Source organism: Apaloderma vittatum, unplaced genomic scaffold (genome assembly GCF_000703405.1).
Source record: "Apaloderma vittatum isolate BGI_N311 unplaced genomic scaffold, ASM70340v1 scaffold26583, whole genome shotgun sequence".
Lineage (NCBI taxonomy): Eukaryota > Metazoa > Chordata > Aves > Trogoniformes > Trogonidae > Apaloderma > Apaloderma vittatum.
The window spans coordinates 96,025-122,889 of NW_009710348.1; the positions used below are offsets into that span (position 1 = coordinate 96,025).

At 39.5% G+C, this 26,865-nt stretch overlaps 1 protein-coding gene across 1 annotated transcript in view; it reads right to left on the reverse strand.

Annotated features, from left to right (window-relative positions):
• Nucleotides 1–26,865, reverse strand: part of FBN1 (fibrillin 1) — a 135,993-nt gene that overhangs the window by 90,229 nt on the left and 18,899 nt on the right. Inside the window, exons 5-6 of the mRNA XM_009867276.1 lie at nt 5,807–6,004; nt 2,396–2,521 (exon numbers count right to left, since the gene is read on the reverse strand). Of these exons, the coding sequence (XP_009865578.1) occupies nt 2,396–2,521; nt 5,807–6,004 (324 nt within the window). The remainder of the gene's footprint in view (nt 1–2,395; nt 2,522–5,806; nt 6,005–26,865) is intronic.

The window sequence follows — 26,865 nt, forward strand, 5'->3', positions numbered from 1 at the left end:
ATTCCTGCTCAGCCTCTCGCTAGCTGTTGTGATGCGGGTCTCATTCCTCACTTGGGCGTGTGACAGGGGTGTGACTTTTGTTCAGTGTGACTTCCAGGGTGTTGCCAAAGCCTCAAGTCCCAGTGCCCTGGGAGCACTGCTAAGGCTTCTGGCTTCTGCTCCGGGATTATACTCCACAGGAGTCCCAAAAATCTCAGTGACAAAAAATGTGGAAATCAAATTTTGGTCTGAATAAAGCCCTTAATTAACAGAGAAAAATGCAGTCGTAAATGGATCAGATTCAAGCATTTTCTGACTCAAATGCACCAATGTTTATCTTAAAGTTAGTGTTGTCACTGTTTACACAGAGTCCAACCTTTTTAAAAGAAAAAGTCATCACTCTTTATTTTAGGGTTGAGCCCAACCCAAACAGTATTTTACTATTTATATTAGTGTTGACCTTCATATAAGCAACATTGTCACTGTTAAGTATGGAAGTCTTATAAAGGTAAGTATACTTGATGTATTCGCAGACGTAAATGTCACTCCAGGAAAAATAACTCACCCTAAATCACCACAAAAAAAAAATATTGACCTCAGCACTAATGCAACTGGGAGACGAATGGTTCTATGAAGCAGTGAAATAATGTAACACTTAAAACAGTTTTCCACCAGCTCTGCTAGTAAGGAGAAGTTCGGCCAACACATCTCATTTCCATGTTGTTACAGTGTTTCACTGTACCTGATGATGATTTCTATCATGATCTTACTTTAATGGAGACCAACTGAAAAATCAGTACTGGTAATTCAGGAGCGAGCTCCCAGTTCTACTAAATCAGTGACCAAGGACACATTGCAGCTGCCAGAAGGCCTACTTGCTGGATAGGAACTTAAAATTAAGCACATGATCAGATGTTAATTATTATGAATTAGAATTAATTACAGTTAATTACTATAAGGCAAATACCTTGTCTTATATGGAAGATTTCACCTTAAAACTCAAAAGAATAATTCAAAAAAGCAGAATGGATATTTTGTGTTTACATGATTATTTCATGCCACTGGTATAAGGGTGCTACTTTTTAATTCCTTGAATGGCATTCATACCTACGGAGCTTTAACTAAACTTTCTTGGTACACACAATATGAAGATGTACTGAAAGTAAGTGTCTGCTGAGATTCAAAAATGTACAGGTCTGGAATTGAAGAAAGAACGCTTCATCTGATCTTTGCAGCTAGGTGAACACTCCAAAGGGATCTCACAAGACCGGGTGGGAAATTTGTGGCAGGATTTGGGAACAAAGCAAGTTACACCTACTTCTTAGGTCCAGTCCCTCAACTATTACCAAGTGTAGGCTCTGAAGGTGGTGGTTGGTTTTTTCGTGGGTTACTTTCTGCCAAAACCATTGGCAGCCAATATGAAAACCACGCACTATACAAACTCATCTGAAATTGCTTTCCCTAACCTGCAATTAAATTATAAAGTTTTGATGGAAATAGGGATTGTTCTTCTGAAAAAGTAGTAACTCTTCCAAAATGCCTACAAAAATTTTGAGTGTTTCCTTAAAGGCACCTGATGGTGGATACACAGTCTCACAGGCACACACCTTTACAATATTGGAAGTTGTCAGTCCAAAATCAATAATCACTTATGAAACTTGTCTGCTCAAATTAATTTAATTTTTGTCTAATGACTGAAAGGAGAATCAATTATAAGAACATAAACATTATCTGGACTTCACTGTAAAGAAGATGAATCAAAACTGCAACTGACGCATTTTAGTACTATGTTCCTATGATCCAAAATTCTCCTGAAGCAGACATCTATCCCTGATTATTATAGGCATAAAAAAATACTATCAAATCACAGGTAAAAATTAGCAGGATACCATAATCACGTACTGCACATTTCCACGCTAATATCTAACACCTGCTGTACTTGCGGAATAGGATGACCAAGAAGGAAAGATAAGATTTTTGTCCTTCTTAACATCTGCAAGTATGAGTTTAGAGCATGATCCTGCAGTCTTCACTCAGCAGTGTCAAGCTCACAGTTCACCTAAGTAGGTGAGAATGTCTTTAACTTTCCAGTCATACACACGTTTTGGTTAAAAGGTTCACACAGAGATATGTGCCTCAAACACTTCTATAGCCTCAAACACTTCTATAGTAACATACGGGTTGTAAGTCTGTAAAATTTTATGCGAATAAAAGGCTGCGAAAAGCTTCAGGACCAATAGTTAAAATTCTCTGGTATAGCAGAGAGGACCATTATTCGTATTTTTTGTGAAGAATGTTATTTTCATATTCAAGGCAAAAGAAATGAGAAAGTTTCTTACAAAGTTCTAAACAAAGACAGCCCCAAAAGACAACTTTCCTCCGCTTTACTTTCAGAAGAAAGTTCTAAAGTTCTTACCGTCACATTTTTGTGTCACTTCATTAAACTTGTGTCCAGCTGGGCATTTGCACTCAAAAGATCCAACAGTATTAATGCAATTTCCCCCTTGACAGATCCCAGGGATGGCTTGGCATTCATCCACATCTATCATATAAAAAGGAAAAAACACCCACTTTTAACTCATTTTTCAAGAACAGCCATAATAATTTGTCTACACAGAAATTAAACTAAATACATCTTAATCCATTCTTCACCCATCATAATATTATGATACTTGCTTGTGAAGACAGACATTAATTTTGTAATTACTCTATGCAAAGTATGATTAAGTGCAGCACTCTAAATATTTTCTGCAAGAAATCACATGGTTGTTATTGTTACAGACATTAAACACCTAACTGCTATTGCCTTGTTTTTCCAAAGCATCTGGGCAATGGTGTGCAGAGAACACAGCCTGCCAAAACTGAGGTTCCTTTAAAGTAGCTGAAGCTGGGCACCCAAAACCACTTCCCCCCTTGAAAATCTTGGCAACTCCACAGAGGGCACAGCCCACCAGCTCAGAGAGGCAGGAGCCGCAGAGGCGGCTGCACAACCTGCACGGAGGGAGCCCTCACGGAGAGGCGCGGGGAACTGCAGAGTCATTACTGATGGGAAGTATTAACTCGTCACTCCAGTAAGATCAGTACCAGTGACCTTAGGCTGCGGTTAGGATTCAATTCAAGAAGTTTCATAGCCATAATTAACGTCTCAGGAGGAATTATTAACGATCTGCTTAGACATTCATAAAATCGGGCTTTTTATTTCTTTCTCTTTGCTTTTAACTTTTTCACTCAAGAAAATGGAGCAGCAAAGCTGTTATCACAGACTAGGTAGGAAGCTTAAGACAAACATTTTCAAGAGGCCCCAGTTTTTGGCCTCACAGCTATTTTAGCACAACAACATGTGTATCGTCACCTAGCTGCAAAAGTGTTGCTAAGGCTTAGTAATAGCTAGAGAAAAGAAACAGGAGGAGGAGGAGTGGCATTGCAGTCAGAGACAGGGGAGGTCCAGCTCACAGTCCCCAGGGGCTGCCCTGTGTCTGCTGCTCCCTGTCCCTCTGAGCAAACACAGCACTTGCCACTCGCCAACCGTAACGCCTGCCTGCGCTTCCCCCAGCTCCCCAAGGAGCACCAGCTCCTGCTGGTAAAACCCGGTTTCTTGAATTCTTGTGCTTCACACTAGGATCAGTTTCAACACAGGGACACAAGCTGAAGGAGATGACGCCTTCAAATCTCCCTTTATAAATCCCAGAGAGCCAGCTGTAATCTGTCTTGTAGTCTGAAAAGCAAAGCAGTATGTCTGTACAAAAGGCCAAGAGGCAATTTCCCGGGGAGCTACAAGTAGGAAGTCTCAGGAACGCCAAGGGGCATATCTGTACCACAGCGCAGTGCATTATGTAAAGATCCCCAGGCCAACGAACCGGATCCGGGGTGCAGCGGCAGAGCCAGGGCAGTGCTGTGCCTGAGCCAGCTGCTGGGCTGGGAAGCACAGAGAACTAGCACAGCCTCAGCACCCTCAACACAGCCGCACTGCTGCCGGGACTCCAGCTACAGCACTACACCGCGTTTTAATAACAGCAATCAGCCAGACTTTATGGCACTGCGCAGACTTAAAAAAAATACAATTAGAAAAATAGAAGTCATGCTCCTGAGTCACGATGTCTGTTTCAAAATCCCACCTTTTGGCTTTCATTTTCCTTATTTGTATTTTTAAAAATCTCAGCTGTGATATTAATTTAACTTTTGGCCAGACAGACAAAGTGAAACTGTGAGCAGTGATATTCTATTTACTTTTTAAAATAAACTTGTCCTCCCCTTCATTTTATTTTTTTCTGACTTCTCCACACAATAATAATGGTTCCTTTTTCTCTTCAGAGAACCTGGATTTTATTTAACCTGCTTTCTTTTATTTAGATTGAGTATGGACGTGAAATCCCTGAAATGTCTTCAGTCTGAATGGATGTTATCTGATTTCAAAAAGACTGGATATAGTACAATTGCATGAAAAAAGAAAGCTAATATGTGGTTCCACAGCAGAGCTGCTGAAATTATGAACACATTACAAGAGAAGGAAAAACTGGAAAATACAAGTCAAACATACCGGGCCAAAACCGTGCTGGCACCACATACAGATTAGCATAACTGTAACTACATGCTAGGAAATGTGCAGCAAGCAGAAGGAGCGTTATTCTGAACTGCACAAACCATTGGAGAGGTCACAGCAGCTTTTCCATGACAAAAACAAGAGGGATATAACTAGGTGTGGCAGGAGTTCAGGGGTGTGGGCCACATATTTATGCACATAAAGTATCCAGGACCTCAGTTCACAGATTTCTGCACAATTTAGTTCTGACCTTCGCAGTGAGAAGAGGAACAGAATGGCTGAGGTCAAAACACACGCACGTTATGTGGCAAGGACATACATGCCCATCTTCATCGTGCCTGCCTGCAGGCACCAACCAGGACGTGACCTGGGGCAGATATCCACATTTTTAATGCAATGGAATGCCTTGAAGTCCTTCATAGGAATTTCATTATTAAATAAAAATTACTCTTAGATTTATAATCTTTATCTCCCCCCTTTTCAAAAATATGGTAATTTATTAGAAAATGTTAGATGGATTGAAATAAACTAGCCCCAAAGATATAGTCCTGGGAATGTATAATCCACATCAGTTTAATACATAGCAGCCCCTGTTAACTTTCTCCTGTTTCCTGCCAGACATCCAGACAATAAAAGAATTTATACAGCTGGAAGTATTAGAATAAAAGCCAAAAGCAGTGTAAGGACTTTCTAGGGTAAGGCATGCTCTGAAAGAAGTAAGCAACATCTGGGTGGATTTTATGATTTGAAACAAATGCAAATGCTTTTCCAAAATTGTATAAAAAATATAATAGGTCATTTCAAATGGCACGGCAGGCACTTATCTCCAGGTCGAAGCAGTGCAGCTCAGGAGATAAAGACAGCCAAGATGAATCCAAAAGCAACAAATTTAAGCTAAAAATCCCACTAGGGATAAATGGAATGGTATCGCCACAGATTGATTCTTCCATGTTTTGAGTGCTTTCTGAAACAGAATAGATTCCTCCACGGAATGATCGAGTGGAACACTCAGAAAACCACCATTACAGAACAAGGGAAAGGGCTGCTGGCAGTGAGAAATTCATTAAGATGCTGGCTGCTCTCACACGACCTAAGTTACTAATGTACTCACTTGAACATCAGGCACTCACTGAATCATGAAGTAATGCATCTGACAATGTTTTTCCATTCTTCACACATATAGCCGGGAATGGCTTAGGACAGGTTATTCACAGTAGTGTAACTCAATTAAGATTAATCCAGTAACAATTTCAGCAGCTTTTGGGGGAAGCTTTGCTGCTAACTTACCTTGACAGGCCCCAGTTCGAATGTTCGGAATGAAGCCTCGGCGGCAGGGATGCGGCTGGGCAGGACACATCTCACAGGGGTGGCCCCACGCTCTCCCAACTGTTGCACAGCAAAGGGTTTTTGTGCAGACTATCCCACTGAGCTGTCCCTGGCACATCTGGTTGGTTACCAAAGTGAAGCAAGGGCCGGTCCTGTAATCTGCCCCAAAGACAAGAAACTTAATCAGCATCGCAACGAAAACACACAACAAAACTCCTAATAAAGCAAAACAGCAGCATGCAAATTGCCCACCGGCCCAACAGTCTCACCGTGTTCTGTAGAAGGTATTTACTGAAGATTTTCCTCTTATTCAAATCCACCCAAAATAGGGAGCTCTATGAATCCACTTTTGACTATTTTACCAGCAGTACCATGTACTTAAGATTCTGCAGTCCCCTGTGCTGCTTGGTTTAATCTCTACTAACATTCTTTGGGGGGTCTTTTCATCAGTTTGTTTTAAATATTCAGCGCATTAATTAAAATAATACTGATAAAAGAGTTAGGATATGTTTATTTCCACAAGCGTTGTTCTCAAATGAGTCTCAAGGGAAGAGAATACAGACTGCAAGAAGTGTTTTGAGGACAGTTTTCACTGTTATTCAGGCATACACTGTACCAGATATGTGGGTAAGCTTTGCCTACAGCTGAACAGAGGGCATGTGGAACACATCTGCTTTGATTTCTTTATGGTAGGACAGGCCACTTAGCCAAGAGACAGAATTAAACTAAAATGTTAATAAAATACTAGTAGGCTTTATTTTGTTCCATTCTCCAAGGGCAAAAACCAAACAGTGGTACTGCCAACTCCTGTTGTCTCCTGTACATCCAGGGTGCGCACTCCACTTAGCTCCTCACAAGTGACTTTTAAAATGTTTTCCTGTTATGGTGCACCAGGACAGAGTCCAGCAAATTATGAACCTGACGTTTGTCTGCACTGCAATAGTTGCCAGGTGCCCCAGCCAAGGTCACTAAGTAATCCACACTGCCTTAGTCATGAAATTATAAATTTCTCCAATTTTCATGCCACTTCCAAACTTTGTTAACAGTAATATGATTCCACTAAACCATTAATAAAAAGTGTTAATTAAATAGGGCCGAAGTAAGAACAGATGCCTTTCCCATCTGCTCCATCTCCCCATACCAGATGCACCTTGAAACCTATCATTTAACTAATCTGTATTTCAATCCAGAAACGCTCTCTCCCTATGCTAAAATTCTGCTGATTCATCAAGCCACTCTTTGATATCATAAATAAAATGGCGTACAGAAGTCCTGTAAGCTATACAAAAGTGCTATATTTTTACTAGTATCTTCATCAATCAAATGTGATCTTCTCAGAGAGGATATCAAGTTATTTGAAAAACCCATAAAGGATAAACTTGTACTAAATGACCGTAAATACCATTTACTCTCCATTAACTGTGTATCACCTCCTACAATTGCTATGCTACCTTTTGCCTGCTTAACAGACCTATAATCACTCGCTTTTCGTCTTAAAATACTGGAACAACGCTAATTTTCTCCTAGTCTCTGGAGTGGATTTATGGAGAATTAACCAGCATTGTGTGAGGATCCTTTAGCTAGCTATTCTCAGTTTCCTTGGTGTTGTTTAGCTGGAATAGCTGTATAAAAATATGTAAATGCAAATATTGCCATTTAACATCATTCTTACTATATTCCTTTTCATCCCCTTAACTTTTTCTGGCCTGGTATTTCTTAACGTGTCCGTTCACTTCCCATATGAATTTTCTACACTACAGCTTCTATCATGTTATTTTCCCATTTTCAGGCATTTTTGTAGCTGCCTTCTTTTTCCTCGTTAGAGAGGCTTGTTTTGCTTTTATCAAAATTTCCACTGTCGTCTTTCTCATTTCTCTTTGTAGAAATGCACCTTTTCAAGCATGTAGTACAAACCCAAATATTACCACCTTTACCTTAATCCTTCAACACGCAAACAAATACAAATAAGTCATGATCAATTATATGCATCAACTACAGAATTTTAGTTCCAAGATCGATTCTTCACCCTCGAACTGAACGAGAATGCACGCTTTACAGTGTGCAAAACTCTCAGTATTAAAACTTCTAATATTAAACCAACAGATGACAATTTTTTTAGAAACACCACAGTTTTGTGTCGGCAACAGGAAATCTCCAGTGTACGTCCTCAGAATGAAATCCCTCATTGTAGATTGTCCCTATGCCGGTTATATATAGGCGGTTTCAAAAGGAGTCGTTTTGTTCCCTGCTGCAGCGGGAAGCACGCGTCAGACAGCAGTGAATGGCCCATCCTGTATTTTATGGTAGAATATGAATGGATCAGCATTTACAATTGTTTGCTTTCCAGCTATAAACGACTTAGCAGTGGCTAACGTGACTTAGAAATATGGTGAACCAAATGAAGATAACTTCACAATCATGCAAATCTTTCCGCAAGGTTTCAGCAACAAGAAGTAGGTCAAATACACACTCAAACCCAAGCAAATCCAGCTTCTATTATCCAAGTTCATAGCATTTCAGTATGAAGAATTATAGACTTTATTTTCACCTAATCTTTTGCCTAGATAAGTTTCAGTCTTAACACTCAGTTTTCTGCTGAGCACAACTTCTCTTCTGTTTTCTCAAATACAATCTTTCACCTTTTCATAAGTGAGATTTTCTTTTGCATTTTTAATGAAAAATGCTAAAAGTCAGAAAATGCATAAAGAGAAGACAATTTCGATGTACACACTGACCTATGGCCACATTTAAGTTCATTTTTGTTGAAACTGAGGCTTAATAAGAAGAGCTCTGAAATTAAAGCGTTCTTAACAGCAAATTTAAATTTTTGGACACATTACAATACGAAGGGCTACAAGAAGGAAATGAGATTCCAGTAACACGATGGTAAAATGAGAAGGGAATGGTATCACATATAAAGAGATTTTCTTGAATTACACTGTTTTCCTTGAAGACTGTTTTTTGGTTTATGAATTCTGTCACTTTCAGAAGACGCAGTAAACCCCATGGTCTATGCTACAAGGCACTGCCCTGGGAAATGAGCTTAAACCCCAATCTTTCTTTTGTAACAAAGTTTCCTGATACTTTCGCGTCATTTGCAACTACTCAGACTACATCAATGCTCAAACACAAGGTTCCAAGTGATCAGTCAGGAATTGAAAAGAGAGAATCAGGAAAATATAGCCAGAAAAGCTATTACACAGTTTGATTTTTGGTTGTGGGTTTTTTTCCCCAGAGGTAATTTGATTTTAACTAAAGAATATTAAAACCTGAAATTATTTTAGTAAAATTATTTTTAAAAGATAATTCAAATGCTTTAAGTCACTTCTAATGCAAATTACAGCATGCGCCAGCGGCCTTCAGTAAGGCATCAGTCACAGTTATCTAACAACTTTATCTGCTTCTTCACATCCTCCTTCTCTATTTTGATACGGAATAATTCCACAGGGAGCCTCAGACAACTGAGAAGATGGTAGAAACTAGAAAACCACATTAAATCCATACAGTATCAAAAAGAGGAAGCGGGCAACAGAAGGAGGCTGGTTTACACCATGTAAGAATCCAGATTATTAACTCCACAGAAACGATTCAAGCTCCATCTTGAACTAGAGCTCATTCTTTTTTCAGACACAATCATCAAATAATTTTAGTTATCTTCTCAAAAGATTCTTTATGCTCCTAAAAGCACCAGAAAGGCTGCTGAAATATGTTGTACTGGCAGGCTTTGATCAAAAGCAAGCACAGCAATAAATAATGATAATTGTTTCAAACGCTGGACAGCACCAAAGCGACTCCGTGCACCAGGATAATGAAAGACTTTCAACACCAGATACACATCTTAAGCCCTCAGCTCATGTTAACCTCTGTTTGCTTTCAAGCTCAATACCGTTTTTAATGTAAAAATACAGTTTAATAAAAAAATTAACTAATGGAGCCCAGATTAAACATCTATGTTAGTGCAAGGATCCTGGGTGAAATTCTGGTCAATCTTTCCTCCAAAATTCATTCCTTATAAACCTTCTGTAAAGACTTCCTGATGTTTCAAATAAACAGTCTGATTTTGCAAACTGATAATGACCCGTTAGGGAGGTTGACAGACTCCCCTGCCCCCGTTAGAATAAATGGGAACTGAAAGAGTGCAGAGGTCAAAGGACGGGACCCCAGCAAGTCAGTGTTTATCTCACCACGATCAAGATGTCACTACTGCACATAGGAAAACGCCAGCTCTTGCCATCATAAAGAAATGGAGGACGCCAAAAGGAGCGCCATGTTTCCATTTCTCAGCATACAGCGCACGCAGCTCGCACAGGACCTGGTGCTGCACGCTGGCTCAACAGTAAACCCAGAATGTTGCTGGGAGGGAGGAAGCATTCCTCCAGGATGCTAGCATTTCACCTGGCTAAATTCTGCATGAACCCCCAAATCCAGCCAATACTGCTGTGTAACCGAAACCACCCTCCGCAACACAAACGGGCAGCTTTCCCTTTCTTCAGTGCAGGGGAAAAGGGAAGGAAAGGAATATTCCATTATCATACAAATAATGAAAGAAAGGTCAGAAAGGGCTCTAAGGCAAGTGAAGTACCTTAAAGCTGATCTTTATTACAACTAATTTTCCTGCCTAGCAGCAATTTTGTTTCTGCTGTTCGGTGGGTTGGCTGGTGTGGTGGTTGGGTTTTTTTTTAACCAGCTGGGGATAAAAGAGGAACACTGGAAACGAGACTGCACAAGGCAGAAACACAGTCTCTTCTCTGGAAAGCCTACTCAGTGCTGCTCACGTGTGACCCCCTGCACTGGGCAGCCCCTGCCACTGCTTAGCCAGCCAGCTGAAAAGAGAATCGCAACCTGTTTACCCGAGAATGCTTGTTCGGAAACTGATCTCACACAGTCCAAGAGTAATGCTAGACGAAAGGCTGGTGGTCTGAGTTTCAAGTGGCAGAATCCTCTTAATACAGTGTACAAGTTCACGTATATTTCAACTATTTTTTCTCAAGCATCCAAAATGTGTATTTCTAATTGGAAAAAAAAAGAAATAGCAGTTCTGGTTTCCAGTGGCATACTTAAAGCAAAGCACAAATTTTTAATGCTGAGAAAAATAGTACCTATACAGTTACAAGCAGAAAAAAACACCAAGTAACTAAAATGCAACACTCTGCAGTCAGTTTCAGGAACAGTATGCGAAACCAAGCTTCCTTGGCCTGGAATGGCAGCTGCTGAGAATGCCACATATAAAAAAAAAATATCACATCTCTGTTAGAAAGGAGGAAAAATTACCTTAAACACAACTTTCAGATTAGAAAAATTAGGATTAGCATTAGAAAAATTGATAATGGGGTTAACAAAGATGTCCAGTGGCTGGGAAAAAACAATGAGAGGGAAGGGAACTCGATATATTGACTCAAGTGTCACCAATAAGAAGGCATAAAACATCAAATAAATTATGGCTTTGGGACAGGGATAAAAAAAATGTTTAAAAAAAAATTAGTTGTCACTGAGTCATGAATGAAGAATCTTAAGTGAAACTTAAAATCTGCACTTATAATCATATTTACCTAATCTGATTCAGGTATGCTTGCACAAGTAAAATTCCTGTCACTTTTCCTGAGTTTAAAAACCATAAACGGAAAAAATATATATCAGATGTTCTAATCTAAAATATGAAAAATGGTGACACAGTGGCAGCAGGATACAACAATAACAAACACCAGCTCCCAGTATTTTAGCTTTTTGAGAAAGCCATGTAGAAATACACTTGAAGATGTTGGAGAAAAACTCCATGTGTCTCATTTCAGAAGGCACGATGTGCTGTGCCTGAAATGAGAATTTTTGCAGTAAAATTCCAAGAATTACAGGGCGTCTCAGAACTGACACAAGAGTGGCAGGTCCGAGCTGACTGTAGCAATAAGCTTCACCACAGCACAGAGAGCTGGTTTAGCACTTCGGGCTCAACTTCCAAGTGTCCTTCAAAGTCATTCTAGGTATGTTCACACATACTACAATCTCCTGATAAGCATGGAGAGAACAAACAGAATGCTCTACACACATATCCGTCCCAAAACATTACTGCAAACCTCTGTGTGTGTCACTGTACCAGAAAAATAGGGACGGGCAATGTGCTTGTGACTACATTTTCACTTGTAAAATGTTTCTTGCAGTTGTTATAATGAAATCATGTTTTGCATATAGGGCTTTGTGGCTTTTAACTAGTCAGAAAAAGGAATGACCATGGCTCAGGAACCCCTGCAATAAGTATTACTGACCTCATCTTCCCTGTTAGGGGATGTATTGCAAATCTCACTTCACCGACTGAATCAAGACACATAACCCAACATTCCCATGTTAGCTCAGTGCACTGACTTCCACCATTTAAAAACTCAGACACAATAATTCTCTGTCCACAGGTGACACTGAAAAGCCAGTTGATAAATGCATCCAATCACAACACTCCTTTTTCCACACAGGCCACTTCCTTAAATAATTACTCACCATTAAGCACTCTCTGTCCTCTCCTCCCCCCAGCCAGACACCATTACTCACCCCAGTCAGATCCCAGTGTGTCATCATTGGAAAGTACATGGCAAAGATATCAGAGGGTGTTCAGAAGAAAGAAAACAAAACTTTGTAAATATTGTATAACTTACTTCCTATGATGTCTAACACTTCTCACCATTGAGGTTTGGTAGGTTTACCTGCGGTATGTGAAGAAATTATCACCACAGCATTTCTGTCTGCTCCCTTCCAGTGCCAGAAATGGCTTCACATTTTTGCAAGAACCTTTCCCAGCTGCTTCAGTGCGCGGTGCAGCACAGAGCCCAAAGTGCTGAGATTCAACACCAACTAGTGCTAAGATGTCGCTGGAACTAGGGATTCAGAGTGTAACCATTCAGGCACTGCTTCTGGCAAGGGTATAAAGCTGGCAGCAGAAATGTCTCAAAATACCACAGCCGTGCTGCGGACAGATCACAGTTCCAAGCTGCCTCTCATTATTTTAACAAGAGCAAAAAACATCCATCGAATCATATCTAACATTTGCAATAAGGTACACTGGTATTATAACTCTTTATTCTGTATTAGTCAGCCACAAAAGTTAGTTTCTGCCTCATATATTCCAATCCCTGGAATATTATCCTCTAATTCATGAGTCTGATGACCCCATTTCTGCATGTCTTCCTCACCTTTGGTTGTTGCAAATTGTTCTCATATATTGACTTGCTGGCACACTCCAGTCTAAATTTATTTTCCATTCCGTAAGCTGCTTCACGAATCCATTTCTGCACAGATGATCTGTTTAACATGTCTATCTAGCAAATATTATCTTCCTAGGGTACTGGTTAAAGAACAGGACTTTTAAATAACGACTTACTAATCATGTGAGACTAACATTATCAGCTGCATTTGATGTACAGAACAATTCAGGCTGACCATTTTCAAAAGTATTTTGGCAATCCATTTTCCTGAACAAATATACAACTATTTTCATGCCAATTTTGTTCTTGCAACTGACCCAGTTCTCCAAGTCTGTAACTGAAAAGTAATTACATTACAGTAATAAAATAAAAAAATAATGTTAAAAAATTATTACAGAATTGGAGTGATTTGTTGCACACATTTTAATCCAACATGCAGACTAAGCATTTCACCAAAATCAAGGCTTTAGCTCTGTTGTTCCCAATTATGTGCGGCAGCAGTCCAAATACAGAAAATTGTTACCACATTTTATTCTTTTCCATGATGAAGAAAACAGTGAGCGATGCAGCTAAATGCAGAATAATGTCTCATTTCTGAATAATCAGTTACCTGACAAACTCTGATCCAACCTGATCTGCTGTATAAGCTACAAAGGAACATTTCTTTGCAGATTTTAATTTTTTCCGATTTCTTTCACAGGTTAGCAACAACGAAAGAAAATTCTGAGTTGATTCCCAAGTCTCTTTTTGCAAAAAAGTAACCAACTTTGGTGACATATTTATTGTCAAGACTAAATGGTTATTAAGGAGAATGGATTCAGTTGAAGAACTCTGGAAGTTTCACTTAAAAAGAACAAGGTGGCTAAAGTTTATTTTTAAAAAGTTTTTTAAAAGAGCTCTTAAGAAGTGCCACGTTATAGAAACTCTCTTAACATACCACAAAGTATTAACTATTAAATAGCAAGGTAAAGACAAAGCTAGTAGCTGAGCTCTGAGTGTTTTTTTTCTCTTTGGCTCCAGAAGACACTGACTATAAAATAACTGAGACTATCCAAAAGTAGTGCAAACTGTCTAAGAAAAACAGATCCTAATGACTTACAGTATATTAAATAGACCAACATCCAAAGGGAAAATGCTTTCAGACACTGCAACACGCAGGATTTAAAGAGACACCGCTCACATTTTAAAAGGAGTGGTACAATACATGAGAAATAACTCTTTTTTCCCTAAAATATAAATGTCTCTCTGCAGTGTCATGAAACACAATACGATTGCAGAGCGCTGGAATGAAACTCAGCCCAGAGCTGAAAGTGGATTATAAATAAAAAGGGGAGGTGAGAGGGAGGAAGAGAGCCAATTTCACCCTTCAAGCCAAGTGAAATACAGTGAGTAAACATACGGCAGGAATGGGGAGAAGTCAATCCGCGTTCAGTGTGGATCATCTAAAGGGAAGGCAGGAAGTGGAACAACGATGGTTTGGGTGCTGGTACATATATATTAACATAGTGACACAGGGGCAAATAACCTGTGGCCCTAACTGAACGCACAACTTCTAAAGTCCTGACAGCTCTTTCATAAGGTAATTAATCAACAATTTCTTCTTGCTCCTTTATAGCAGCTGCCAGGAATCATCTGGCTTGTCCCAAAAAAAGTTCCCTCTTTGCCATAACCCAAAAGTCCCCGCGCTCTTGGGAAATAATGGTGTGGGGAAAATTCCACCGAACAAAAGCAAGCGGCATACAGACTGTGTTCCTGTAAAGATGTTTCTCCACATGGCAGACAGTTCCCTGGCCAAATTTCTTCAGCCAGGCACTTGCCTGAGTTTTTGAATTCTCAGTATTTATCCTAGACATGTATTTTAAGTGATGATGGATTTGAGATGATGTAATTACCAAAAATTTTTTTACTAGCCTGAAGACTTTGGAATATCTAATAATGTTGGTTTTGAGCAAGGTTGTAACACAGTTTTATGTTGTAAATAGCCACCTAAAAAGACACAGAAGTATCTGAAAAGCAATGACAACATACAGTATTTTGATTTTCACAGAAATATGTTAACAACTATTTAATTTCATGACTGCACAATAGCCCCTCCCAAAAATCTCAGAAAGTGTTACAAATTAAAGTCAATAGCATATAAAAATTGCTTCAGACATTAATATCTCACCTCTAACTCTATGGTAAAACACATCAACTACTCAATTGAAATACCATGCAAACCCCTGTGTTACACGATCAGATTCCTTCCTCAATGAAACTGTAGCATCGCTCTGTGTACACCAGTGTAATCACAACCAGAACCGGGCTCACTTTTGCATAAGCACATATGTGGGATTTGCATTAAGACTGTGACTCAAAAACAAACACAGTAATAGCATGCACTACTTAAATCTGAGTAAGTCTGATGATATCTCTGTTGAAATGGTACAGAATACACACCCCAATTCTGCAGTTGTCTTGTGTATTCAATACCTGTTGCTAGAAGTAGAAAATGTTTCTTTCCAAGAAGGCAAATGATCTAACATTGACTCACTAATGTTTTGAAGTAAGCAAGTATAATTTTGTTAAACATATATATTACATCCACCAAAATAAAGTATATGAGATGCTAATACTCATGTGCTTCATTACTCTTACTTTTTTCTACAATTCTAGAGATCTTATTACAGACCCTACCTCTCGTTTAATATCCTTCTGGCCTTTAGATTTTACAGGCTTTCACCAAGTCTACGGTTATCTCTTCTTTTACACCTTAATACTTACTAAAGATTTAAATTACTCTGTTGCTAACTGTGAATGATCTTCACAAAATCTAAGATACTCATGGAGCTTCTAGACTTCCATATTTATTGAAAAGAGGCAATAAATCCCAGAAACATTTAATTTTAAGAAGCATTTAATTTTAAGACTCTAAGATCACCAAGAAGGTCTATCACTATTTCTGTATGCATTGACCACTCGGCTGAAGGAGTCTTCTCTTTGCTTAGCGCTAATAGGTGGATGTCCCCCAAAGTCTACGAATGACTGGCCTCAAGTGACAGAGGACTTTCTGCATCACATCTTTAATCTAAGGATTACTAAAACAATTTACAGCAATTATCAATTAAACATTATTTGTTAAAACCACTTAAAAAGACTGAATTTCCTAAGCAGTGAGAGAACACAGAACACAGTATTATAAGTACCTTAAAATGGAAAAAAATACTTCAAAAAATGAATCCACAGACAATTATCAAACTTAAAGTCAAGTTTTCTTCTTACTTGCATGCTGCAGGCAAGGAGAGCAAAAGGTCTTTACTGACTCTCCTGCTAGCGATGTAATGAATCACAGAATCACCTAGATTGGAAAAGACCTCTAAGATCACCAAGTCCAACCATCAACCTAACACTGACAAGTCCTCCGCTAAACCAAGGATCCAAGCACTATGCCAGCACGACAAATACCTCCAGGGAAGAGGACTCCACCACTGCCCTGGGCAACCTGTTCCAATGCCTCATAACCCTTCCAGTGAAGAAATTTTTCCTAATATCCAATCTAAACTTCACTTGGCAAAACTTGAGGCCATTTTCTCTTCTTCTATCTCTTGCTACTTGGTTGAAGAGACTGATCCTCACCTATCTACAACCTCCTTTAACGCAGTTGTAGGGAGCAAGAAGGTCTCCCTTCAGCCTCCTCTGCTCCAGGCTAAACAACTCTCATTCTCTCAGCCGCTCCTCAGAAGACATGTGCTCTAGAACCTTCACCATCTTTGTTGCCCTTCTTTGGACACACTCTAGTATCTCAATGTCCTTCCTGCAGCGAGAAGCCCAAAACTGAAGAGCATATTTTATTTTATTTTTTAACTTAAGATATTAGTTCAAAACAATTGCAAGTCTTTCTAAAAAACTTTGAATTATCATGAATGCTCTAGGCAAACATGGGAAACTTTCTGTACTTTAACTCAAAATGCAGGTTAATGCCACATTCTTAGGATACATTTAGTATTTCTAAACTTTTTAACAGCATCTGTGCTGACGTCTTTAGCCTTTTCTTATTCCTCACACGTTGTGTACATGTTATTTTAGTGTAACAGGTACCGCAGATCTATTTTCACCTCAGCACTGGAAACTGGCATCTCTTCCACTTGTTGACAGGAATGTCATGTCCTAAAATTTCATTTGTCTCCAGGTGTAGAGCAAGTCATTAAAACTTGGGAAGTAGTCACTAGCCTGCATGCCTTGAACATGAAGATCTAAGCTCTAAGATTGAAATCCTAACAGATTTCTTCTTCCTCCCTTTTAGACAGGACTTGTTTTGCAGGTGCCCAGACATGGACATCCAGCATGAAGTCCAGGTCCTAGTTACAAGTGAAGAGCTAGACTTACCAACTTCAATGAGAGATTGACAATTCATTGGGGGAATATTGCTTCCTGTAACTGTATATTCACACACCCACATGCAGAAAACAGCCAGCATAGCAGGGGTGAGGGGAAGAAAGATCCACTCAGCTTCAGAGGACTCTTTCCAAAAGCCGGGCCATACTGGCTCAGTCAGAAGTGACACACTCCCATTGTATTTTACTAATTATGTGCTCACAGGGAACAGCATCAGAATCTTGGAAACCGAAGTTTGTACTGAACGTAGTTTGTACTGATCACTGTACAGTTTTGGATGATTTCTCACTACTTTTAGAGATTCTGGGTTGAAAAATAAGGTTTCTCTCACCTCCGTGCCACAAAAATCCCAGTGGTCATTCAAAGCTGATTTTTTAATTTTTTTTTGCCATGACAATCACTGAAATTTAGCTGTGTAAAGGCACAGAACATCTGGAATTAATGGCTTCTATTAATGGAGTTCATGAAATGGGTGCTTCAGAACACACGTCAGAGAACAAAATAAGTAATATTTATTTGGGGCATGTGGGAGAAAGGAACCAAGGGTTTAGCAAATGAGCGAGGTGTCTGTGAATAGCTACCTAGGGCACCAAGGGGAAAGAGGAGCTCTGGGCTGTTCTTTGTGTTCTTCACACAGCAATACTGATTTCCTACAAAAACGAGAGAACCCAGCTGAAGGAGGATGATGGATATACATGCATATATATTTGCACATACTTTCACCTTTTCTTTTTTTTTTTTCCCTTTGGGGAATAAAGATTAAAGAAGAAGTTTTGTTACACTTTGGCTCTACAGAGATTCTCCAAAAGATAAGTAAATACTCACCATAATAGGAATCACTCAGATGTAGGTCAGCAAACTGCAAGCCTCACTAACTCCCAACATAGGAGTACTTAACCTTTGAGCAACACGGGTGCATTAGCCTGTCATGCAGCCTGAGCCTCCCTTTCTCAGTGTACACTGCATGGTGTGACACGCTATGCAGCCTGGCGTAGCTACGTGTCACTGTTAATGCATCATGATATAGGAGTAGTACCAAAACGTAAAGCATGAAAACTAGAGAGCCACACAAGTCCTTTAAATACACTTTTTCCATTCTTAAAAATCGTAAAATGCCTTCAAATTAAGTATAGTATTTATATATTTAACTATGCTATTTATAGATAAAATAATTCATGCAGAATTTACGAAGCCCTTACAGACTTTGCTTCTGTTTACAGATAAAAGTATCCACAGAAACTGCTGTTGATCCAGATGCCTGTCTAATACATAATACTTCACAGCCTTACAAAATACTGTGTATAAACGGATGGAAACTGCTTTTTGGCCTACTTTCCACACTGACATACTGAAGAGGAGGGATAGTCTTGTGGTTGAGACACTTGGCTGGGACTGAGATGACCTGGGTCTAGTTTCAGACTCCGCTACAGACTCCCTCTACGTCCTTACACAAGTGACTTAATCTGCCTGTATATTACCTCCTGACATGTAACGCAGGGCTGCTAGTACTTCTGGATGATTTTGGGGTTTCTTCCTCATCACAGTACACAGCCTTTGGGACACACACTTGTGTGTTTTGCGAATGATAAAAGGAACCTCAAGCTGAATTCAGGTCTCTTGGCATTACTGTAATAAACCGAAAAAAGACCTTTCATGTAATGTTTTTTATGTTAAGATCCTTCAAGGGGTTTTGGGTTGGGTTGTTTTTTCATTGTTTTTTCTTTTTTTTTTTTAATGTTCAATTAATTGTCAGTTTCTAGCAAAAGGCCAGAGGAATTAGCTCCTAAGATTCTCTGTGCTGGGTGAGGAGTGCAACAGCAGCAGAGTACATTCCAGACAGGAACTCATGCACAATCAATTGGGTCGTCTAATTAATTTTCCAACTCAATAGATTCTATGAACTTTTTTTTTTTTGCAGAAATACATCTATACTAGAAACACGTGTGTAAAAGCAATCCAAAAACTTTTTGCATCTTAGAAGAGGAGAGATTATATTCACTTGAAGGGATTGAGTTGCTACATGGGAACAATGCCCTCTCACATGGGATTCGTATTTCTGTCATGAAAGAAAACACATATGGGGGCATGACAGTATTTTCCAGTTTACAAGGTTGTGTAGTTACCATTACAGACTGACCTGTATTTTAGAGTGATTTATGATATTAGGTACTCCATACTCAGGGAGAATGAAAACATTGGCCATATGAAGAGAAAGAACAAAAGAAATGCTTAGAAAACAGGTTTGAACGGAACACAGACAAAAAGTATAGATATTTACAGGGTTTTTAACCACAGATGACATAAGGTACACTACAGCATCTACAACAGAGATCTGTTTCTCTAGTCCAAACTCAGAAAAAACTTCAATTAGCATCAGCAGAAACTGTGTCTGAATAAGGACTCTGGAACAAAGACTGAAACAAGCAGAAGAAGAATAGCCACAGAATTTTATGCCTTCTTTCACATGGTCTTCAGCAGCAAATTGTCAACAGCCATGAATTTTCTCTGCACTTCCTGTCCCGTCATTGTGATCAGCCAAAAGTACTTATTCCACACTAACATTATGAAGTGTTTGTGAGACTACAGTTTGTCATGGTTTCAGTTAAACAAAATCAATTCTCTTCAGTGATTTTTACTTCCAGTTCAGTCTCCTCTAAAAGGCTCCACTTTCTGAAATTAGCAGCATGTTTCTGCAGACAGTGCTACTAGCAGTGATAACACCTGATGGTTACAGTTACTGCCTGGCACTGGGATGCAGAAAGGCTCTTGCTTATACTTATTCCCATAGTGACCAAGGTCACCGCTGGCTCTTGTGTGCCACGCTGGGGGTGCCGGGTAGTGAGAGGGGTCACAAGGAAGTAAAAGGTGGCGCCTCTGGGGGGTAATAGACAGGACAGGTGACCAACAAGAGCATTTCATTCCATATACATCATATTCAGTATAAATTGAGAATTTAGGCCTCTTTCCTCAATGGCCGTCATCCAAAGAGGGCTCTGCCTGATCTCCTGCCTTTGATCCCGATCCTGAGTTCCCAAATCCAGGTCCCTTTCCCCAGCTCCTGCCACTGCTGAGCCTGGGGCTTCCTCGGTGCCGCCTGCTCTGCAGCATCCGTGGTGATTGCTATCAGGGGGCACTCAGGTTTGATATTGGACTTATATAAACTTGTATATAGGTCTTTATTTTTGTCATTTCACTATTGTTTCTATTATTTCTTTTCTAACTCACTAATCTCTGCTTCATTCCCTTTTCCTTCCCTTGTGGGGGGGAGGAACAGGTCAGAGAGTGTCTGTCTGCGTTTTAGTGGCTGGCCCAGCCCTAACCTGTGACAGTTAAAATCGCAATGTCTGGATTAAAACAGTAAGTTTTGACATTTCTAAGAGTCCTAAGGGAGACAACAGTGAGAATACACAGATACTTGATAATCCACAATTATGGGAAAGATGACACAGAAGAACAACAAAGCACTTCAGTTGGGATTTTATCACAGGCTTTGCTATGTAAGCACAGACTAGATTTATAAAGGAACTTATGAAAATGCCTATAGGAAATAAAAAGCAATAAACAACCGTTTCTCTAACCTGTAACACTAATCACTGTTCTGTCAGTAACTGCTTCAAATAATGCGATTGCTAGATCAGATGAATGGGCAGAAATGAGACAGCAAGCTCTGGAAAAGATGCATGCTGCCTGTGGGTAGGGGAAAGCCAGAGCACAAAGTCTTCAGGGAACAAGTGTGAAGGAAACAAGGAGACAAAGAAGCAAAATGGCAAAAGAGCAGAGGGAAGAAAAACAGGAAGGCAGCAAAGACAGGATGGATCAAAGAAAATCTAACAAATGAGTGGGAGGCTCAGAGACATGGAGAGATAAACAGTGGGAGCCAGCAGACACCATGTGTGAGAAGGAGAGAAAAGGAAGGGAAGGGAAGGAAAAGGCCGTCCAGCCGGAGAGCTTCGCCAGCCAACCAGGAGAGGGAGGTTTGCCAGGATGGGCTGGCCAACTAACTAGTTAAAAAGGAGGTCCAGAGAGCCAGCTAGTAGGGAGCAGCCAGACAGGCAAAGCCAGCCAGGAGAGGAATCTGTGTATGGAGTGGAATGGGAGCGGCCCCGGCTCCCCGCAGGAGCTGGGTGACTGGCAGCAAGCACGATGCTTTGCGGGGAGGTACTGGGCATCAGCAGCACTCAACATCATGTGATTCTGTGATCATGCTCCAAGAAGCAAAAAGATGCCCAAGAATGTCCCAGCAATGTGATGAGCATCTCACTGACACAGTAGACCACAGTACCCCACCTGGCTATGCACTCTGAAGTCTTATTCACTCTTATCACTGGGTGATCAAACATGAATAAACAGTAACTACACAAACTGCTAATATTAACCATGCCTCTTCCCAAAAAAGACTTTTTCCTTCTGTCTATAGAGTTGATTTCCATTTTTTTTTCCCCACTTTGATATTTTCCAGTTGATACGGTACAAATCACACACTCTGGTATTACTTATATACTTCAATTTTGCAACTTCCAAAAAAGAAAATAAATGAGCAGTAAAAGATATACATTATTTCTGAGAAGAACAAGCTCCATTTCAGTCACCACACTATTAGGCGCATCTTGTTCATTTTTATCCCCCCAGCAAGTCTTCCTGCTGTAACTCAGTACTGTATGAAGCAGGCACTGAGGTTAAGAGGTGGTCCTGCCAAGAAATCACAATGTGCAGAAGGAACAGAAGTGAGGTAATCCACGTGTGAGCAATGTCTCAATGCCCACCTTACCCTTCTGGATATAGGATCTGATCCGCGCCACTGAAACCCTTGTGTATCTTTTCCTTTTTAACTTCACTGGACTTTGAATGAAGTATTAAGCCATTTAGGAAGTCAGTAATCCAGTTCAACTCCCCTATCCCCCTCAAGCCAAGAGCAGATTCACAGAGGAGACAGAGCATACTTTAGGTTTTAGAAGCTGACTTCTGCTTGGGACTGTGTGCAAGGGAATGGGACATGACAGGCAGCACATCGGGGTTTCTGCATCTGGCAAGAGGAGAGAGGGGAAGGGAGGGAGGAAGGAGCTCACATCTACAGAGCAGCAAAGAGTTAAGAGGGGTAAGTGTACAGAGTGCAGCATAATGCAGTTTAAAGTTCCTCTGTGGGAGCTCTGGCATCTGTCTAAGCTGCAACATTTAGCACTTACAGTGCCAATTTAAACTTGTACTTAAAAATAACGGAAGTATTTTCTTTTAATTTTTAATAGAAAGAGTACATTAAGGAATCCAGGTGGGCACCAATACACATGTGCATCCCTCCCAGAGACCTTAGTGGAACAACAGACTGTTCTGAGGGGTGTCTAGAGTTTCAGCTGCTTGTAAACCAGCTCTGTGGGAAAACTTTTAGGTGGCTTTACAAAAATTCCCATAAAACAGTAGAAAGCTCATAATTTAAGACACTTCAGTGGAAGAGAAAACTTTCTCCTGATTATCAGAGGTATTTTGCACCAAAGGAAAGATTTCTCCTGGAACTAATGTCTTTTATCCACATCATTATTGTCAGGAAAGTGCCTTAACATCTATTTTAATAATTAAACTTCAGGTTTCAGGTACACTTGTGATAAATAACATTCACATTAGAAAAATGTTTTTAAAGCATCGCATAATTTAGTCTTATAAAATAAGATTGAAATGATTAAACCCCTTTACATACAAATGTTTTATTAGTGTGTGAATATAGTATAAGCCTAAATTATAAAGGTAACATAATTTAGTCTACATGTTTGACATGAGATAACCACTGGACTGGAACTCTTGCCTGGCAGCATATTGATCTTTTTTTTTCCCAATTTCATTTCATTAGGAACTGCTGCCTGCCTACAGTCTCATCCTGCTTCCAAAGATGTGTAGAGTCGCTGGCATTCTGGATACTCCATCTGCATCTCTACATCAGTACCACACCACTGTAAACCACACACAATACTGACTTAAGAAAAACCCACACCAACGAAACTAAATAAACCCCCCAAAAAAACCAACCAAACCCCACAAACCAAAAAACCACCACAAAGAAATCATCTCATGGAAAAAGGAAGGCCCAAAACGCTTTAACATCTGCTCAAATTTGAGCACAACCTAAATCAAAGATCTCCTTTGGATTTAAAAGGGCTACTTTGCACCTCATTAGAGGTTATGGAGGACACATTTACAAACTCTCTGTGTGTTAACCAGTGTACACTAACACACCTGCATTCAAGAAACTCTTTAGAAATGAGAATATCACATGAAAGATTGTGCATGAAGCACATAAGCCCAAGAGAAAAATCATACTACAAATAAAACTGAAAGAGGTTGTATGTACTGTTTTCTTTTTACTAGAATGTATCTTATCCATCATCTTGAAATCCCAAATTGCTGTTAAATAAATAATATTCCATGTAATTGTATTTTCTATACCCTACAGCCACAGATAAGAGAGTCTACTTCGCTAAAACACGTCCATAGTTGTGGCTTATGCCTTCGAGCACATCTTATGCTTATCCAAAATTACTGACTGACAGTGTTACATGGTAACACAGCACAGAGCTATTTGCTTTCTCAATAACCTTGCACACCTTCTTGAAACCTGGCTGACAAAATTTGATCACGTCAACTCTGACTCCAAATTCAAAGCCCACCCAAGTCTTTGGATGTCCCTTTCTTTGATATGAGTAGGTTTTGGATCACTTACACAGGTACTGAGAAGTTTCATCCCGACTTCACTTCTCTGGACAATTTCTGCGTTTAAAATACTGCCCAGATGCAGTACAGTTGCCTGCAAATGTATGTGAACGCTTTGGAACTTCATGGTGTTCTGCATTCATTTGTCATAACTCGTGTTCTAATCCTCACCTAAGTCAAAGAGTACTGACAAATACAATGTGCCTAAAATAATAACACAAAAACAATTCCGATCCTCCACGTCTTTATTGAACATACTCGTTCAACATTCAAAAGGCTAATCAAAAAAGTAAATGAACCCTTGAGGTGACCTCAAAAAAAGCTAATCAGAGTCAGGTTAACCTGAAGTCTTGTTAAGAAAATGAGTTTGGAGGTGTGGACTAGAGCTAGTTTGACTGATAAAAACCACTCAAACTTTTTAAGTTTGCTCCACGCAAGATGTATGCTTATATGAGCCGTGCCTCCTCAAAGAGAGCTTTCAGAGGATCCACGATCAGGAATTGTTGAATTGTTCAATGCAGAAGACCATGAAATTCCAAAAGGTTCACACATTTTTGCTTGCAACTGTACATATACAACTGTTATATACAGCATATACAACCGATACACACCTGCGTGCTTGTGTCCTCTGGACATAGCAAAATAAAGAGTTGTAGAATAAATGTAAACCATTCCCTGCAGAGTTTTGGGGTTAGTTTTCAATAAGTAGCAAAATATTACTGCTTTTGATGTTCACTTTAATGTTAGCCTTCTCAAACTCTTTTGGTATTTCCTTGGATGCAATGGGAAGTTGCCTAGAAATTTCACCTATTTAATGCAGAGTCACTGCACAGTATTTTATATGATTGCCCAAGTATTTACAAACAAGGAACAGAAGTTGCATGTGCACATGTGCAAACACTATCTAATCTGTTTAAGCTATTTCAGACACTAAAAAATACAATTCTCATATCAAGAGTTCCTTCAGCAGACAAAAATGAAGAAGAGCAGCAGTCTCTCAGTAGTGGGAGATGTCAATAAGAGCTCCTGTAGCCACACTCCAGACAATTTCAACAGAAGTGTCAAAACTATTTCAAATCTTCAGAGCAAGTCTCTCCTCCGTTATATTGAATTCACAGGAAGTGTTAAGATTTATTTCAAATGGGACCAGGATACCTCTCCTAGTGTGTTTTAGGGATAGTCGAATCATTGCAATGACAGCAAGACCTTACCTCAGAGTAACAAAGAGAAATTCCTTCCAGCTTGAGACCAAAGCGGACATCAACAACGTAGACTGAAGGAAGTTGTTATTTCTTTTCAAAATTCTAAACAGCTGTTTTCAAGGCAGATTAAAAGATTTTCCAATGTTTGGATTCAACTCAAGAGCTTTATCTAATGCATACTTTGTATTTGAGTATTTGTTGAATTAGAAATTTAATAGAGCAGCTGAGTATTTTAAAATCTTTTGGAAGATGTGAAAAAGGGATGTGAACTCTAGCACACCCTGTAAAACATAAATTTCTTACCAAAAGAATATGTTATTCATGTGCTCTGTACATTAGGTCAATTATTACTCACTTTCTTTGGAGAATAACCAAGTGCCTCCACCCTCTATAACAGAGCACTGTAATCAACTGTAGTAAGAATAGCAGAATTATTCTAATACACGTTGGTGGCTCAGGCCCTAGCTCAAGAAGGCCTGAACAGTAAGAGAGTAAGACAGATTTGCCATCATCTTTACTTTCATTTTTTCCTAAGAGAGGAAGAAATTAATGTTTCCTTGTACACCTTTGTAAATAATTTCAGTTTCACATAAATGAGGGAAAACATTATAAAGAGGAATGCTGTAAATTTGCCCTCCAATTTAAACACTTCTGTTATTTAACAACAAATTCCATAAATATTCTGATACCAATACTTCTTCCACGGCACGTCTTTCATTTCCGCTAACCCAATTTAACCTCTCATCTTCCTTGCAGTCAGCAGCTGTACAAAGCATTTTTTTTGTACTGACATCAGCAAGTGACTGAAGTGCTAGTGCTAGATTTAAAATGTCTTCTAAAAACACAACTTTTTGTATTGAATTTGGAACAGAGTTTGATACAACTTGTACTGTTAGTTTAATATAGTATCACCTTTCACGGAGCCGTATCTTGTTTGGTTCCTGCTGGGACCTGAGAGCTGAAATAGCACAAGGTTTAATGCATGGCACTTCATTTTGCCCAGCCTGGCTCAGGCCAAGAGAAGCATTTCAAATTATTTAGATAACCGCACAGATTAAATACCCAGCAAGATAGCTTGCTAAGTCATTCATCATTTGCCATTCCTGGACTGGGCTTGTGTCTAGCAATGTTTTTACTAGAAGAGCCGTTCAGATGAATGGAATGCACATCTCTGCTGTGTTTTGCCTGCCCAACCAGCAGTCTAAACTTCTCAACCTGCCTGCAGTGCTCTCTTCCCAAGATGTGTGAAAACTATTTGCCATCTTCTTCTCGTCTATCTGTCCTCCTAATCTGCTTCTCTTGCTTTTTCCTTATGAGCCCCCATAAGTCTACCCAATTCCAGTGCATTAAAACATCACCCTCTCTTATTATTTCAACCTCTCAAAAAGCTTACAAATCATCCTCCTATTACTCCTTTACTCTTTACCTCAAGAATCAAACAACTGGAATAACTCATACTGTGTGGTATAAATCAACTTCAAGCGTAGTATCTGCATCATTAAATTATATCTTATCTTAACGATAACTAGAGCCCAAGTAATCCAATATTGACTCTCCTTTCACA